This window comes from Panthera onca, chromosome X (assembly GCF_046562875.1).
Source record: "Panthera onca isolate mPanOnc1 chromosome X, mPanOnc1 haplotype 2, whole genome shotgun sequence".
NCBI lineage: Eukaryota > Metazoa > Chordata > Mammalia > Carnivora > Felidae > Panthera > Panthera onca.
In genome coordinates, this window is record NC_138357.1 from 27029231 (window position 1) to 27048507 (window position 19277).

At 39.9% G+C, this 19277-nt stretch overlaps 1 protein-coding gene across 1 annotated transcript in view; it reads left to right on the plus strand.

Annotated features, from left to right (window-relative positions):
• Positions 1–19277, plus strand: part of TENM1 (teneurin transmembrane protein 1) — a 790868-nt gene that overhangs the window by 607199 nt on the left and 164392 nt on the right. The window contains exons 16-17 of the mRNA XM_081792970.1: positions 137–283; positions 11152–11368. Of these exons, the coding sequence (XP_081649096.1) occupies positions 137–283; positions 11152–11368 (364 nt within the window). The remainder of the gene's footprint in view (positions 1–136; positions 284–11151; positions 11369–19277) is intronic.

Here is a 19277-nt window from a genome sequence, read left to right on the forward strand (position 1 = left end):
GCTCCTCTTCCATTTATTCAACACCTTATCTGAATGGAGCCCAGATGATTAGATATTTTCCTATAGGTAGAGACATCATTGTTGGCCAATCCCATGCCAGTGCCTCCATGATTGTTATTCTCTGCTGTCTTTCCAGATGGCTGCCCAGGGCTCTGCTTTGGAAATGGACGATGTACCCTGGATCAAAATGGTTGGCACTGTGTGTGTCAGGTGGGTTGGAGTGGCACAGGCTGCAATGTTGTCATGGAAATGCTTTGTGGAGATAACTTGGACAATGATGGAGGTGAGTTCTTCATGAAATGTAAATATTAGAAGCGATGTGATAACCAATCTGGCTAAGAGTGAAAATTGGGAATCCTTCATATAAATAATATTGATTATAGACGGTCATGCTATTTTTTTTTAAATCTCGGTGTATTGAATACTTACTATGATCAGGCAACATTGCAAACTCTGCTTGCATTATATCTCATTTAATTCTCACAGCAATGCCATGAGGTATAGGCATTACTTTCCCTACTTATAGATGGGAAAACTAATACTTAGAGTGGAAGAGTATGTGACTTTTCCAAGGTCACACAGCTAGAAAGTCACAGAACCCAGGTTCCAGTTCAGGTCTCTATGACTTTAGAGTCTGTTTTCTTAACTACAGTAGCCATGCTGCCTCCCATCTCTGTGGCATCTATTATAGCAAATGAAATCTTTGTACCCCTGTTCGTACTGTCAGATGCTAGTGTAGCTTGCATTTTACACACTGTGAAATAATTTTCTTTGTTCTTAGTCGTTGAGAACAACCTCTTATGTCTCTGCCTCTTAGTAATGCTTTGTATCTTTCAAAGGACACAGCATCCAAGACAATGCACAGTAGAATAATTATATTTAATTCAAGAGCTGCACATGATATTTTCAAAAGCCATATTGGCTCCAAGGTCTCCGGGTAACACTCCTTTTTCAGTCAAGCAAACAAAAGTATCCAATACATTGTTCAATCAGACCTCAAAACAGCCTAAATCACCTCTGAATGAAGCTAAAACAACAAATCCTCACTTTCCTCTTTCTGTCTACTCAAGGAAACATGAAGTTAATAAAAAGCTTTATTTCTAAAAAAAAAAAAAGGCTTTATTTCTAGTTTCTACCTATTAGCTTAAAATGAAGTAGATCATTAAATTTGACTCCTCAGGTTTCTATATTTGCTTAGACAATTATAAACCTTGTCATCTGAACCCAAACATGAGGCTTAAGTCAATAAGCTAGCAATCATAGTTTAAGCACACACTGGGTGTAAGAGCTTCCCCCTTGACTAGTTCTGGCTAGCAATTTACCTTAAAAAATTATAAGACCTTATGAATTTTAAGTGGAAGCAACTTTGTGTTTAAGAGAACAGAGCTTTGAAGTTAGACTTTCTGGCTGCTATGTACTTACTGGCTGTATGATTTGGGAAAAGTTTCTTGAGATCTCTGAGCTTTAATCTCCTTATCTCCAAAATGGGGCTGATAATAATATTAACCCTCAAATAGGGTTATTATAAGTATTAAATGGACAATTCACGTGGACTCCTTAAAAGGTGATAGCCTATGCCACTCTTCCCTTCACACGCACACACATGTACACATACGTTACACTTAGGGTAACAGCCATTTTCTGAAGAGACTGCTTGCTACCTATCTAAATTGAAAATTTTATTTGGGAAGCCAGAGTGAGATTTTCAATTAAATGGTGTACCGATCAACTATTTACTGGACATTTATGGTCCTCCAAGATTCATCTTCACCTTCCTTTACTTCGTTTTCGTCATATGCCCCTTTACCTGGTGTGCCTTTTCCTTGACACCTGTCATTCTCTATCATTTAAATCCCAGCTCAAGCCATGTCTCCCATGGAACCTCTGACATCCACCATCCCAGTCTTTCATGGGGTTTATCAGATGCACCATACCATCAAGCACTTAACTATATTGTCTGTATGGTTTTCTTGTTACATGTTAAGCATGACCCAGAATCTATAGTTATATGCCCAATATAATCACTAATAATATTAGCTTACTTGTATTTAGGATTTCCTATGTACAAGGCACAGTGCTGAGTCCTTTATGTGAACTGTTTCATTTAATCCCCATGAGGCAGGAACTACTCTTAATATACTGCTTTACAAATTAGGAAACCGAGGCACAGAGAAGTTAAATAAGTTGCTCAAGATCATATAACAAGGAAATGACAGAGCCAGGTATAAACTATGGTGGGCATTCCAAAAGGATTTGAGGTCGTAATAGAGATTTCTCAGTTGATATATTGATTGAAAGGTTTATGCTCAGAAAATACTTTAACAACCTATATGATTATAATTTCTAACTCCGGGTTGAGCCAAAATAAGTTTCCTGCCTTAATAAAGTACAGTTTGATAAAAATAATTGAATATTTAATTGTCAAGCATTTTTAGGGCCTCAAGGTCACCTTGAGGCAGCCAAAAATGTTTAATGAATGAATCGATTAAACATTAATGAATTAATGCACTATCAATTCTTAGTATCTGTGGTATATATAGACACAAAAAGTATAGAAGATTTTGCTAAATATCTATTGACCTCTGAACATTCCTTTAAAACTGTGTATCTAATGTGGGAATCAAAAATCAACAACCCTGATATGAGTTCAGTGTATTTTTGTGATTGTTTCTTTAGGGAGTAGCCGTTCCAATTACCATTTTTTCTCCTTTAGTAGGATTAAGATGATATTGATGATAAATATAGATTTGGTTCTACCTTGAGATGGAAAGATGGATTAAATAACCTCTGAAAACCCCATGACTGAGATTTTGGACAATAATTTCATTCTTATGCTGCTAAAATATTATCCATAAGAATACATTAAATGCCCTTCATTTGGTGATTTCAGCTTTCCAGCTATCCAGAATTACTGGATTCATTTAGTTGAATATGACTAATGATTAATATCTGCATACTTATTTGTGCATGTGTGTATGTGTGTGTGCGCTTCAATTAAATCAGAAAGTGCCAGTTGAACCTTTTGGGGAAAAAATGGTCCTCATTTTTAAAATGTAATTCTTAAGAAATCTTCCCACTCAAAAAAAAATCACTTTCGAGCAATTGCTTCAAGTAGCTGCTACCTGATTGCCCCATATTATCGCTGATACTTAAAGAATAGCAGGATTTTTTTGCATTCTAATCAGCTTTGAATACTCATTAGTATTGCTGCTGTTTCCTGCAGCTTTGACTTTAGTCACACTCTGATTCAATGCATTGTGACTCTTAGTAACTAATTGGGCTGCATTGAATATGTGGGTGACACAGCTGGTCTAGGAGCTACCTAAGAGCTCCTTGAACAGTAAGAACAGAACAGAGAACAAATCACCTTTGGATTTCTTCTTAACATGCAAAACAAGGAAAGCTGTCTTATGCATTGTATATATAAGAACTAACTACCATAGAAATTACAGACCAATCAAATGTCTCTACCTCTTTTATCCTTTTAGTCAAAAAGCACCTACCACGTGCACAACCCTGTGCTTGGAGGAGACTTGATATTGATGTGAATGGTGACCACATTTTCCTGTGTTAATCATGTGTCCTGATTTGGAGTTTACAAATTGTGATCACCATGCATTATGTGCACATATAAATTGACATGAGAAAAAAAGTTTAGACGTTGCACTAACTGAATCAGAATAGCCTAAACAAAGAGAACAAGCTAGAACTATCAGACATTAAAGAATATTTTAAAGCTATGATCATTAAAACAAAGTGGTACTGGAGCATCTGGGTGGCTCAGTTAGTTAAGCGTCTGACTCTGGCTCAGGTCATGATCTCATGGCTCATGAGTTCGAGCCCCTCGTCGTCGGGCTCTGTGCTGACAGCTCAGAGCCTGGAGCCCGTTTCGGGTTCTATGTCTCCCTCTCTCTCTGCCCCTCCCCTGCTTGTGCTCTCTCAAAAATAAATAATAAAATATTTAAAAAACCAAAGGGGTACAGATGGAAGAGTAGACAGATCAGTACAACCAAATGAAAGCCCTGCAACACACCCCAGGACAAATAAACATTTAGTAGATTATATAACTGGCATCAAAAATCAGTAGGGAAAAGAAGCATTGTGAAGGAATGCTCAGACCACTCCTGAGGAAAAAAAAACCTTAGATTTTCAATTTATAGCATATTCCAAAAGCCGAAGAGAAATCAAAACACTCCAGCTGATTAATGAGTTAAAGGTAAAAAAAAAAAAAAAACCCAAACACAATTAGAAGAAAATATAGGTGACCAATCTCAAGACAGGAAAGGACTTCTTAAACGTAAAAGCAAGGAAAGAAACCACCACAATAGAAAAAAATGATAAATAGGACCTCATGAAAATGTCAAACTCTGTTATGTTGTTTGGCTAAGTTTATACACCATCCAACATCTAACCATTTGGCAATCTCAAAATCTGCACTGTCTGATATGGTAGCTACTAGTCAATGTGACTATTTCACTTTCACTTAAATAACATTAAAAATTCCATTTCTCAGCTGCACTGGGCACATCTCCAGGGCTCAGGCGTCACATGATACTAGTGACTATTAGAACAGATCTAGAGCATTCCCATCATCTTAAAAAACTGTTATTGGATAATGCTGATCTAAATGTTTGACTCCAATGTTTATCTTTCAGACAGACATTTCATACTGAGTACCCAGTTTTCCATTCATTCATTACTACTTCGTGCCAAGTATTGTGGTTGGCATTAGGGAGAAAATGACAAGTTTCTGCCCTCATAGAGCTTATGGCCTAGGGAGGGAGACAGATATTAAATAAGAAATGACACAAATAACTACATATTGGCAACTGTAAGCAGTGCTATAAAATTTTTAGAGCACTAGAGACGTGTAGGGAGCTAACCAAGTCTGCATGGTAAGGGAGGCCCCACATGAGTCTGGAGCAGAACGCTCCAGGCCAAGGAAACAGCATGTACAAATGCCCTGCAATGGAAATGTACTAGGCTCTTCTAGGAAGTGAAAGGCAAGTCATTGTGGCTGGAATATGAGCCAAGGAGAGACTGGTAGGAGATGAGAATATGAAGCTAGGCATTAGCCAGATCATAGAGAACAGTGTGAATTTCATACAACCTTCAGTTATCAAGCAGAGATTTCATTTTATTCACTCTAGTTGTAGAGGAAGGAAGGTGGTTTTTGATACCGTGGAAAGACTGTCAAGGAGGTTAAAAAGATGAGGAATAAGAGTGTTTAATCAGAACAGCTCTTTTCCCCCTGATCTTTTCAATATTTGTCACATGTTTTCCAAGCTTCTCTTATACAAACTCTCCCACCGGTCTGTATTCATATTCATTGGCAAAATCAATAAGTTAATTGCCTAAAAGAGAATGATCTTCCAGGAATCATTCTTCATAACAAGTCACCATTCATTAAGAACAATAGCTATTTGCAAGCCTGTTCTATGATATAGTGTTTCTAGATCTAGAAATCAGCACCATGGGTGAATTATGAACACATAAGCTCATGGATCAATAAGCCTCATGTTTTGAATGTCACCAGCATGCTGCAGTGTTTAATAAATAGGAAAATGAAATAGAAGGAGCAATGAATTGGTAACATTTGCTCTGTTTAAGGGCCAGACACCTTCTCCACGTTTACTGTTAAGATTTGGCTTGGGACAGAAGACCTAGGTCAGAAAGCATATTCCTAATTATTCTCTTCTGACCATGCCCCCCTCGTTTCTAAACAACCCATTCAGGGGCGCCTGGGTGGCGCAGTCGGTTAAGCGTCCGACTTCAGCCAGGTCACGATCTCGTGGTCCGTGAGTTCGAGCCCCGCGTCAGGCTCTGGGCTGATGGCTCAGAGCCTGGAGCCTGTTTCCGATTCTGTGTCTCCCTCTCTCTGCCCCTCCCCCGTTCATGCTCTGTCTGTCTCTCTCTGTCCCCAAAAAAATAAATAAAAAACGTTGAAAAAAAAAAAAATAAATAAACAACCCATTCATTAAAGGATCCTCACTTACTTAAGAGTGCTTAAACTGCCCAGTGGTTCCAGATACAAACTCTTCCAGATACAAAATTGGAAAATCTAAACTCTGTAACTCACCTGAACACTCCGTGACCACCTCTGTTACATTATCTGGCAACTAAGGCTGGTAGTACTTGACATCTGCCTACTTTGCAGTTGTGACAATGAATGAGATGATGTTCGAAATCCATTAATTTGAAGTGGGTAATAAAAGTGTGGTATCAATGAAGAATCTATTTATAAATTGTGTTTTTTGATGCATTAGTTGAATGTTTATTAATCTTTAGGTAGATTTACAAATGTCATAGAAATAGGACTTTCAGGACACGCATGTATTCATTCAACACACACTCACTGAATGCTTACTTTGAACGGCATTCACTGTTCGAGTGAAGAAATAGTGAATAAAAAAGACTAAATCGTTGCTTCCAGGGAGCTTAGATTCTAGTCGTGAGAGGCAGACAATAAACCAAAATTTTAAAAGAAATAGTATGCTAGAAGATGGTAAGTGTGACGGAGACATTTTTTAAAAAGCAGATTAAAGGATAGGATGTGGAACAGGGGTGGAATTTTAAATAAGGTGGAAAATGAAAGCCTCCCTGAAAAGGTGGCATTCGGACTTAAAGGAAGTGAGGGGTGAGCCATGTTGGTACTGGAGTAAAGAACATTCCAGGCAAAGGAATAATGGGGAAGGTCACATGTTTTCCAAACTTCTTGGAAGGTTATGGGATAATAGGAGGTAAGGTCAGAGAGGTAAGAGAGAGACTGTGAAGAGCCAGACTGGGGGGGAAGTTAAGTCATTGTCAGGACATGGGCTTCTACTCTGAGTGATGTGAGAAGCCCCAGTGATGGCAGGTGGGGACCAGAGGACACGAACATTAGTGGCATATAAACAATTTACTTTCATGACCCAGGAAAAGTCAATTGTATGAGGTGATTGCAATAACAGTGATTGGATCAGGTCAAATCCTGAGTGCACTTGAGCCTCTCCCATTTTCTTCTTACTAATACAGCAAAAGCCTGGAGGTGAAAGTCAGCCTGAATAAGTGAAAGATCAAATGAATTATAGTCTATTTCCAAAGGAAATACAGTCCTATTACCTTCCATGCATATAACAGCAACAGCTAAGCTAATGGCAGTGCCTGGTAGGGGGGCCTGCTTGAGTAAAAATTTATGAATGATTTATAATTAGTCCATTTTTATGGGTTTCTAAAATGCCTGAGAAGATTTTATTTAACTGAGTCATGGGAATGATCAGCCCTTCAATTTCTTTTTGACTATTCATTTGCTTGGCAGACCCTCTGTTCTATAGATGCTGAAAAGGTTAAGCTTCAATCCAGCCCCTGTCCAAATGATAACAAATTGTGAATTTGTGAAATTCAATGAATAAAGATTTACTGTAGCATTAGTGTCTATTTAGAGCCACACAGGATTCTACCCATCTGACAACCTAACCATGCAGAGTGCACAAAATGAACACATTCCAGCGAACTGAATATGCGACACAGAAGTTAATTGCCCTCTGGCCAGTGATAAGGCACCTTCAGTAGAAGTGGGTCTGAACGTTTTTAGCTGCCACTGCACACCATTGGCATCTACCCCCGGGACTCTATCCTTAGACTCTTTGCAGTCTGTGCAGGGTAGAACTTGGTTAATGGCAAGAGCTAACATTGATCGAGAGTGCTAGCTGCGTACCAAACACTGTGCTAAATTCTTTATGATTATTATAGCAGGTGATCCTTACAACAGCCCTGTGGGGTAGGCGTTTTTATAATCCCCATCTTGTAGGTAAGGAAGTTAAGAATCCAAGAGATGAACTGATTTGTCTAGGATCATTTAGATTGTAAGCAGCGAAGTAAGATTAGAATCACAGTCCGGTTCTTTGACCTTAACCGCTTCGTGTGTTCTAAATACCTACATTAGTCAGGTGCTTAGAAGCCTTACAGCCTGGGCCAGTGCTAGTAATACTGCTTAGATGTTGCTGCTGAACATGTGATGTGTAGCGAGAACACTGCGTGTTGATAGGACTCTCCTATTTCCTCCAACTGTGCAATCACATTTACCCTCTCCTCCTTAAATGTAAATGAAGATGAGATGTCTACCTAACGGGGTTATTGTAGGGATCAGTTGAAATAATCTATGTGGAAGAACCTAGTGCCATACCTAGTATATTAACTAATTATACATGCTTCCAAATCCTTTTGGGTACCCTGTCATGACCTAGCTGTCCATTTTTATCAATGTGATAATATGGATGTTGTCCGTAAAAGGATATTTACAAATTCATTTTAAGGATTAGAAAAGGATAGGTTTTCCGTATATCATTCACATCCCCCTGTCCAATCCTTCTTTCATCCACGGGCATACATCTGGTAAGTAAAAGCTTTATAGTAAATTACTAGATCATATACAAAAGAAACCAGTGTCCTTGGTCTTTATCAGCCCCAGTTGGGCCTCCTGGCATAGTCCCTAACTGGCTGGCCAAGCTAAGATCAATGAATGCCATGTTTAGTCCTTCAAGATAATTTAACCTCCTTCTTTTTTACTGGGTTTTATTTTTTAGTCCTTTAAAATGAAGAGGCCCTAAAAGTAAAATCAGTTAATATTTGATATGTTCATATCTGATACCCTGAGCCTGGCTGTCAGGAGGGTGCCACAGCTTCCAATTCAGAACAATAATAGAACCGGTAATAGTCCAAGAAAAAAAAGAAAGAAAGAAAGAAAGAGCAAGAAAGAAACCCACACATGCAGTGTGACTGTCATTTGCACTTCTTTGTAACAGTCTAGACATACTGTATGGAGTGTTATCCAAATGTGATAATTGGTAACTAGATCTTTGTGCACGTATTGGGCTTACCTATAAATTATAATTTGGGGCTTGCATACCATTATTGGTCTGCTTGCCTGCAGCCTTCCTAGGTTCAACAGAAGTCTCACTGTTCTCTAAGAAAACAGAGGTCTTACAGGGTCAGCCCTATATAATAGCAACTATTAAATATGAAGCATTAGCTTGGAATTTATAGCACATAACTAGATGAGAATGTGAGTCCCAGTTTTGAATTGGATCTGTGTTTAGTTTTTAGAATTGATTTTTGAATATCATTTGGACATTTCTATTTATTTAAAATCTATTTGTTTTCAAAAATCAGTTTGGATCGTGGGACTGACAGGTTGAAACCTGTGAGTGCCCAATCTGATTATTACTAGTACGTTCGTCACCGACTGAAAGATAAAGGTGACTGCCCATTTGAAAAGCAGTTTTCCATTGTTCCGTGTATTATGCACCAATTCCAGACATCAGAGAACTCCTTTAATCGGCCTGATGTTTTTGCCAGCTTTTCAGTGCATCCAGATGTTTAATTAGCAGAGTAAAGAGATAATGTGCTAATAGGAGACTGACGACAACGTATTGGAGAGGGAGGTGGCGGTGGCCTCTGAAATCTATAGAAAATCTGCTAATATGATGAATGAGGGGAGAAAGGAGAGCAGAAGGGGACTTCTTACTGCAACAAATCCACGCTTAAAAGTTAGTCATCAGTGAAAAAGAAAGATGTCTACAGAGAAGTAGAAACCAGGGCAAAAAATGCACTGAACAACCAGGGAAGGCAAGAAAGCAGCAAACCGCATTTTAAATCAAAGTAGTGTCTGTGGTACAGGGAATTTTAAACGACCTCATGTGGGGGAAAATATTCCCTGGGTGCCCCAGGGCTACTGTTCCAAATGTCTACTCTCTTGGTGTTCCTGGCTTTCATTGCCCCCAGCTGTGGTCCACCCCTGTCCGCCTCCACAGGGGCACCCACGTCAGGAAGGGAACAAGCCAAAGAGCTGCGTGAAACCAGCGCTGGCAACTTTCATCATCAGCCTTAAGGAGCCGGTGATCCATCTGAACCTCCCTGTTCCACTGCCAGCCAGGAAGATTAGCATCTTTATATTTACCCTTGTTAAACATCTAAATTAGAGCTACTTGTCTGCTTTAAGGACCTTGGAAGGACTTTAATTTTTTTGCTTGTTGGGGGTGGAATGAAGTGTCCATATGCTCAGTTAATCACTCCAGCCCCTTCTCTTTGCACGTAGTCTCTTGTAATACTTACTGCACTTTTAACTCGTGTAAGAGTCAGCTGTTTATACACCTGTTTCTCCTACTAAACTCTGAGCTCCTGAAAACAGGAAAAGAGTCTTTTTCTCTATTTACTTCCCCAATCATCTAACACAGTGTTTTTGCACCTATTAGATTCTCAGATGGTCTCCCCTCCTCCTGTAACCCTCTGCCCCTCATCAATTCCTCTACCAAAGAATGCAATCTTTATGTGATTTTTTTTATTAGTACAACCAGAGATTCGAGAGTCTTGAGTAAATAGTGAAGGCCTACAAAATGAAAGAGAGCAACTCATCACATTCATATACCTGAGATTTATTAGTACTTGCATCAAATAACCGCGGTTAGGAACAAGTAAGGACTAGTTGATTCTACAAATTCAAAAAAAAAATGGTTCTGAAACAGTAGTGTGCCTCAGATTCACTCACAGTAAATATGCATAATCCTGGGCTTGAAGAAATTCTGATTTAATAGGTGGGGCTCAAAAATGTGTATATTTAATAAGCTCCCCAAGATAATTGGCTACACATTTGAAAATCACTGCCCTGCCCCAGACACAAATTATCACTATGAGAATGCCCACTTCTATTTTGAGAATTACCACTAGACAAGAATATTAGGAGATGTTTTAAAAAACACAAACAAATTCAAGTTGGCAAGCATTTGTTAATTGTGTGCTCATGAATGCACATGGTGTGAGAAATTCAAAAGAACTCTAAGAATAGTTGCTATCCTGGAGGAATGGCCTTGCTGAGGAAGAAGGAAACTTCTAAAGAGAGTGATACCTAATGGAAGACTCTATCCAAATGTACACAGTACAGTACAGCCCATAAATGCTGGAGAATTCAGGGAAGAAAGATTTATGAGCAAAATAGTTTGTGCCATCTAAACTCAGAGTAATTTTTCATGAGAAACATGCAAATTTAATAGATCCTAAACTCAAAACATGGACAGTTACCTTTGTCTGTATTCTAGATTTTTCTCCATCTGTGCATATTTTAAACAGTGTTGTTTCTCTTGAAGCTAAATTTCAAAAAGCATATTTTTTTTTCAGATGGTTTGACTGACTGTGTGGACCCTGATTGTTGTCAACAAAGCAACTGTTATGTAAGTCCCCTCTGTCAGGGCTCACCAGATCCTCTTGACCTCATTCAGCAAAGCCAACCCCTCTTCTCTCAGCACACTTCGAGACTCTTCTATGATCGAATCAAATTCCTCATGGGCAAGGACAGTACTCATGTCATTCCTCCAGAGATCTCATTTGACAGCAGGTATGTATGTATTTATTTTGTTTCTTAATAAACAGTGGTCATGGTTTTCCTTAACTGTGAAAGGAAGAGGTCTTCTAAAAGTCACGCTACTTTCCATTCCACACAGTATGTATCAATTCCTTTTGTAGGCATCTCTGGAATACCCAAGACCTTACTGTTTGGTTAAGAGTGAGAAGCCATTTCTTGAGATTCTTTATCGTAAAAGATACACATATAAATGTGTGTGTGTGTGTGTGTGTGTGTGTGTGTGTGTGTATACAGTTGACCCTTGAACAACACAGGTTTGAATTTCACGGATCCACTTATATGTGGGTTTTTTCACAGTACAACACTGCAGATGTATTTTCCTTATGATTTTCTTGATACCATTTTTTCTCTAGCTTACTTTATTGTAAGAATACAGTACACAATACATATAACATACAAAATATGCATTAATCAGTTGTTTATGTTCTTAGTAAGGCTTCTGGTCAACAGTGAGTTATTAGTGGTTAAGTTTTTGAGGTATCAAAAGTTATATGTGGATCTTCCAACTTCATGGGGGAACCCTAACCCCTGTGTTGTTCAAGGGTCAACGGTACACACGCACACACACACACGTACAGTATGTATTATTTGTAGCAAAGCACAGATGAGGCTTTTAATGACAAAAACAGGATGGAAGTATAATTTGCAGATTTATTGTTTAGCTTCTGGATTTATCCCTTGAAAACTCCTGAATTTCAAAAGCCAAATGTTGTTTTATTCCTTGATGTAAAACATTTCTATATGAAAGACTTGGCTGAATTTGACGTCTTAATGTGAAATACAAGACTTGTGAAAATCTATCTTCTAAGAAAGCTCAAATGCATGAATTGTCACTAAGACATGAGACCAAAGCCCAACCCAGTAGGTAAAGAATTTTTTCAAGATTAACTTACTTGTTTGAAGTATAATCACATGAATTTGCTCATTGCTATATTCTCTGCTTCATCTTCAGCAATGATATATTTTACTAATTAGCACTAGACATAAATGAGTCACTGAAGTCAACATTTCTGGTCTCTTAAAAATGTCCTCCTGTGTTCATTTCACTACCTTCTAGATTGTTACAAATGGGAATTTGAAACATGCAAAATATTTGTCCAGTAGCCCCTGTCTACACCGTGCCCACTTAGTTGCATCGTGGTGGGTGCTATCAGTCCCCAGAAGAAAACTCAGTCAAGAGTTTATATTAATACAAATGATAATCTAAGAAAATTACCACTCAATCTTGAGCTACACAAAGTAGTAAACGAAAAAAGCCCAGATGTGCATGGAAATTTAAAACATTCAGCAGCATCCTTTCCACAGATTGTATGTAAGAACTGATACTGAAACTTAAAAGCGTCCTCATTGTTTTTATTATTGTTCGGGAGTGACCTTTTAGGTGTCTGACAGAACCCCAAACCTGTTCTGCCAGGGGATCGAGTTTGTCTTCTCCCAAGAGACTTAGTCCTCCCCATTCTGAAGTGTTTCTGCCAGCTCAGTAACAACTCCGGGGAAACTTTGTGATGGGCTGCAGTCAAAGTCATGATTTAGGTAGTGGAGGCTTATTTGTTGTCCACCAGGGAAACAAAAGGAACAAAACACAGCCATTCCCCCCACTCTCCCTGCAGCTTTCTCCGTGCTTAGGGAAAAGTGAGTCCAAAACAAAACAAAACAAAAAAAGTAAAAGAAATAGCAACCTCCATGTCACGGAGGTATGTTAAATGACTCACTGAACTCAAGTCAAGAGAGACAGTCAGGACCTGAGAGAGGCAGGAGATGAGTGGTCATGACCCAGAGCAGGACACTGGCGCGATAAGCTTTGCAAAGTGAAGAGAGACTTCCATCCTTGTGGTTTGGCTTCAGGCTCCAGCCACTTGCCAGCGCTGGCAGAGTGAACAGACCTATTCCTTGCGGTAGCTAATGCCCCCTCCTTCTCCCGGTTCGACCGAGTTGTCTTCATCCTTTTGTCAAATGCTGCAAGTTATCATTTGGCGCTGCAAGTCACATTTGAATTCAGAACGACAGGTCCCCTTCATCCAGTGGTCTCAGCTATTACAGACCTATCGAATCTGTCAGAAAAGGCGCAGGTCTTTTCCAAGGGATAGAGTTGAGGGCAAGCAGTCTAGCTCTATTGCCTCTAAGAGATAAGCCCATGCGATATCACTCTGGGTAACGTAAATCCGACTCTGATCACATATATAAATAATAATGGTTACATCGAAACAGTACCTTTTTCATTTGCAAAGCCCTCGAGCAGGCATTATTTCATTTTACCCTCACAGTAGCCCCGTGAACTATACATCTTTGTGCTAGTGCATTTTATGCATGAGGAAACAGGTTCAGAGAGATTAAATAACTGGCCCCGTGTCACACAGCCACCGAGTTTGTATCGTAGCAGCTCTTACAACCTTTCTGTTATGCCATAGCTGCCCCATTTCAGCCTGTCCTTAACTAAACCTGGTGGCTTGGATCTAATTTATACTGGATGAGTTATGTCGGGGTCACCACAAGAAAAAAAAAACAAGTGAAGTTAAAAATCCAGTTCTATTTAATACATTTCCATGACGTTATTTGCAAACTTCCTGTTGGTAGAAGAACACGGTTGAATGACGGCTAAGATGGGTCTTTCCTATATGCAAATCGTTATTTGGCAATTATTATGTGTCAGGCTTCATACTAAGCTTTTACATGTGCTATCTCATTTAATCCTTACCCAAACTCCATGTGGTGGACACTGTTATTATGCCTACTTTCCATGTGAGGAAACAAGAACTGAGGTGTTAATAAGTAAGTCATTTGCCCAAGTTCACAATCAGTGAGTGTCAGAGCCAGGATTTGAACCCAAGTAGACTGGTGCCGAGAGCTTGACCTCGAAACCACTATGCCAAGCCACTTTGGCTCTTTGGAAGGCTGGGATGGCTAACCCTGAAAAGACTTACAGTCCTTATATATCCCTGACTGTGGAGTTGCATGCTTCAGACAGATCTAGAATGTTTATGTGCCATAATCAGGCAAACCACTCTGCTTGTTTGCTTCTGCCACATAATTGAGAGATAGCTGGATAAGCTGACGAAGAAAGCCTTGTCAAGGGGCTCGTTGGCCTCCTGGCAAAATGTGACCCCACAGCTGACTCACCACTGAATGTTGCCACCATCAGAAGCCTTCGGAGCTCAAGACAGTGGCGCGCAGGTGACTAATTGTTGCAAGGACACGTAAAGGTTAAACATCTGTTCATCCTTGTGCATCCAAGTGAGACTAGCTTTTGTTGTTTCAAGTTTGCTCCACTGGCACGTGAGAGCACACGAAATGTGTACCTCCCGTGCCCCGTGATGGCATCATGTCACTGTGAACATGTAACCTGCCCACAGTCGCATCTCTAGCAAGCCCAATTCGGTTACCGTTTTTTCCCTCAATACCTTTTACCCTGTAGCCTGAGTTTCATCTTTTCGATCTACTCCAACGTGACTACAAAGTAAACCACCTATTATACGTGCTCTGTATGACTTATTACTTTTTAATAATGTAAATAGGTGAACAGAAGCATTATTGATCTTCAGTGTCTAAGCATTTAATCACTATTAATAATGTAAAAGGTTTTTATAAATATGTAAAAACAAGAGTACATTAAACTAAACGACAGCAGTAATTTGCAAAGCCAGACATTTCACTAGCCATCACTAATGGAGAAGTGCATTTAAAAAACAAAATCCGGGGCGCCTGGGTGGCGCAGTCGGTTAAGCGTCCGACTTCAGCCAGGTCACGATCTCGCGGTCCGTGAGTTCGAGCCCCGCGTCGGGCTCTGGGCTGATGGCTCGGAGCCTGGAGCCTGTTTCCGATTCTGTGTCTCCCTCTCTCTCTGCCCCTCCCCCGTTCATGCTCTGTCTCTCTCTGTCCCAAAAATAAATAAAAAACGTTGAAAAAAAAAATAAAAAAAAAAAAAAATAAATAAAAAAATAAAAAACAAAATCCTACCAGGGTTAGTGCAACCGCCAACAGCAAGGTCTGGCCAAACTCATTTGTCCGTTTTGTAGCCATGAGAGGCTGACCCCACATCAATCCATGTCAGGCATCTACACCAGAGGTTGCTTAGCATCAGCCCGCAGATGTGTTTTGTTTGGCCCAGCATTTAGAAATTAGAAGATCTGATATAAAAATTGGAAGGTTTTCGTTCCTTAGAAAATTTGCGAAGTGCGGCATCTCTGCACCCATGGCCGTGACATAGGTGACTGCCTCTCTGGATAGGATGTGACATGTCTCTCCAGTCACCATTCCCTGCTCCCCTTACACCCGGCTCACTTCCATCCCATTCGATGGCACGCCTGGCCCGGCTGGAGTTAGAGTTGGTAACCTCTGGACTACACAGCTTTTATAGCCTTCCTTGGAACGACCTCAGGTGTTTGGTTTTGTCTTTCTTCTCTGTTTCCCTGAGGATCTTTAAAAATCTCATCTTACCATTTTACTTAATTCGGGGCCTTTTACTATGTTGGTTTAAAAAGAAAAAAAGGTGACTGAACATGAACCAGAAATCACATGAATGGAATGATATTTCCACCCTTAGTTCACCAGGGCACCTGTGTATACCCTGTGAATAGTTCGTATACACTCTGCCTCACACCTTAGGCCAGTCACTCCCTTGAGGCAGGGGATTTTAACCGATGGCATCATGTATCACCAGTCACGACTCAGATAGTCCAGGTCCCACTTGTAGTAGGAGCAAAATGGTCACTTTCTATGAGAAGGACATTGAGAGGCATTTGGCTATTGTGTGTATCACTTAGAAGGGTTTTAAGAACAATCTAAAGATTTAAAAATTTGCAGCAATACTGTTGGGTGAAGTTATGGCAGCCTCTTCTGCCCACTCCTGGTAAATGCCCACCCTTAGTTGAAAAGTTCTAGAGTTGGGACCAAACTTAGTACAGCATTACGTACATAACAGCACTGTTAGCAGGGTGCAGAGCGAAGAGGTTAAGCAAAATGATAGGTTTCTTCTAGTTTCTATGAAGTTGCTATATTTCAGTTTCTTGCTCCATACTGGGATTTATACAGTATTAGCTCTGGATTGTTCCAATTGCTAAATCATAAGTTCTTTGAGGACGAGGACCGAGTCTGATTTGTTCTCTCCTTGTTTTGATTATCTATTGCTGTGTAGAAAACTACTCCAAAACATAATGGATTCAAATATATTTTATTATTATATATCATGATTCTGTGGGTCAGAAATTCACACAGGGTATGGCCAGGATGTCTTGTCTTTTCTTGGTGACGTTTGGGCTCTCAGCTTGGATAACTCAAATAGCTGGGGCCTGGAACAGCTGGATAACAGCCAGGAATCCCTCCTTCTACATACAGCCTTTCTACTTGGGCTTCCCATTGGCACGGCCGCCAGCCTTGAGTTTGTCAGAGCTCGTATATGGTGGCTCACGGCTCCGAGAGGGAGCATTCCAAGAGACGAGAAATGGAAGATGCCGGTCTCTTAAAGCCTGTGTCCAGAAATTTTGACAGTGTCACTTATGTTACATGCCGTTAGTTACAGAAGTCACAGAGCTTGCCCAGATTCAAAGTGGGGGAGACATAGATCCCCCCTCATGATGAGAGAAGTATCAAAGAATTCGTGGCCATCTTTAATCTATCATACCACTGTATCCCAGAGTCTAACACAGTACTTAGCAAAAAGCCGGGAAAGAAGGAGTGAGTGACTCCATTGTAGTAATATTGAAGTGTTCTTCTCGTATTTGCCAATGAAAAACTCATTTTTGTTGCCTAGAACACACAGATGATATTAGGACCTCAAATAAGTCAATTCCCAAATGTAGAACCAGCCTAAAGGTAAGATTACTGTTCTCCAAATAGCACAGGAACAAATTCATAAAAGATGAAGTGATTATCTAACAGCAGCAAAGTAATTACTCTTTTTTTTTTTTACCTTATGAGACATTCCACCACTGTCAGAGCCTGCCCATAATTGACATCATTTATAACTTTGTACAAGCGTCAATAATTCTCTCTTCCTTCAATGGGCTAGATAATCAAAATTTAGAATCAAGAAAAAATCAGAAAATAAGGAGCAATATCAAGAAGGCAATATGAAGGCTGCCGTGAACTGGCTCCCTTTGGTACACGTCGTCATACTGTCTCATGAGAAAAACAAAGACAAGTGCCCCCGAGCAAATGGAAGTACTATAACGCCTAGAGCATGGCATTCTTGGCAAACTCTTGACATACGCAAGCCTTCCCCCTCCCTTACTACACCCCGCTCGGTAATAAAACCTTGATTCATGCTCCTGATTATTCATGATACCTGGTAACAGCCATAATTACTTAACATAACTTGTTTAATAAAACATGCTTCTCTGCACTTAGTTGAGGTGGAAATTTATACCATTGGAAATCCTGTGAATGGCAAAATGAATGATTGAATCAAGAGTGAGGTTAAGGTGGGGAAGGTTGCAGGGAGATGGGTCACTGCTGCAGAACCTGCTGATCTTGAATAGGGACTAGGGCTTAAAAACAAGCATACCTGAGCACCTGGGTGGCACTCTCTCTCTCTCAAAATAAATAAATATTTAAAAAAGAGTAACCATACTTTATAGATACTAATTACTGCTTTTTAAAATTTGTATTTTACTGAAGTATTAGCATGTCCAGAGTAACCAAGGACTTTATTTTTGTAAATTTTTTAATGTTTACTTGTTTTTGAGAGAGAGAGACAGAATGTGAGGAGGGGAGGGGTGGAAACAGAGGGAGACACAGAATCCAAAGCAGGCTCTAGGCTCTGAGCTGTCAGCACAGAGCCTGACGTGGGGCTTGAACTCACGGACCGGACCACAAGATCATGACCTGAGCCAAAGTCGGACACTTAACTGACTGAGCCACCCAGGCACCCCTAAAGTAACCAAGGACTTTAAATTCTTCCAGAAGAGGTATCAAATTCTTCTGCCATCCCCAATAGAATATCCTGATGTCAGCTCTTTTTTTTTAAAGAGGCTATGTCTTCACTCATTTATTCAACAGATATTTCTTGAGTGCCCACTGTGTGCCAGGAACTACATGAATGGGAGGAAACAAAAGAAACCACGTCCCTTTATTCAGAGCTCCCCTTACGTTCTAGTGGTAAAGGCAGTCAAAACATCAAGTAAATGCATACATAATTAAATTAATTACAAATTGCAGTAAGTTCTGTGGATTCTGAAACATCAGGTTTTTAAGGGAGCTTGGAGTTTATCAACACAGGGGTCTCAAATTCAACTGCTTGAACCTAAGTGATGTAAGACAAGAGGTATTCTAACAAAGACAAAGTCATTAAATGATGACAGAAGTGAGACTGACCAGGACGTTTTCAGCAGTAGCTCCGAGATGGGACTAATTAACTCAGGTGAGCATGAAAAGCTGCTCAAATTGATGCAAACGGGCGACTATTGATAACTTGTAAGAAAAACACAAAGCTTATTTGGACCGTGAGCAGCTTAACTATTTGCAAGAAGCTTCATTCTTTGAAGTGTGGGGCTGGAAGTAATTTTTTCCTACAATTTAAAATGTTTGTATTAAACAGATGAATTCCATGGGAAAAATCAATCAGCAAAACATTCTCATTTACCACAATGAAAAAAATTCCCATTAACAACACTCTGGCATCATTTATAACGATGGATCCTATAGTTTCTTTAAAGATAATCCACCTGGAGGAAGATTAATCATTTCACTCTTAAGATCGATGAACATTACAATGTTTATTTGGTCCATTTATTCATTTGGTGATGGGCACTGTCCTAGGCTCTGGGCCACAGCAGACAAAGTACCTTCCCCATACGGTCTAGTGAGGAAGAATGATGATGAAAAAGGTAGGGGGCACCTAGGTGGCTCAGTCGGCTAAGCGTCCGACCTCGGCTCAGGTCATGATCTC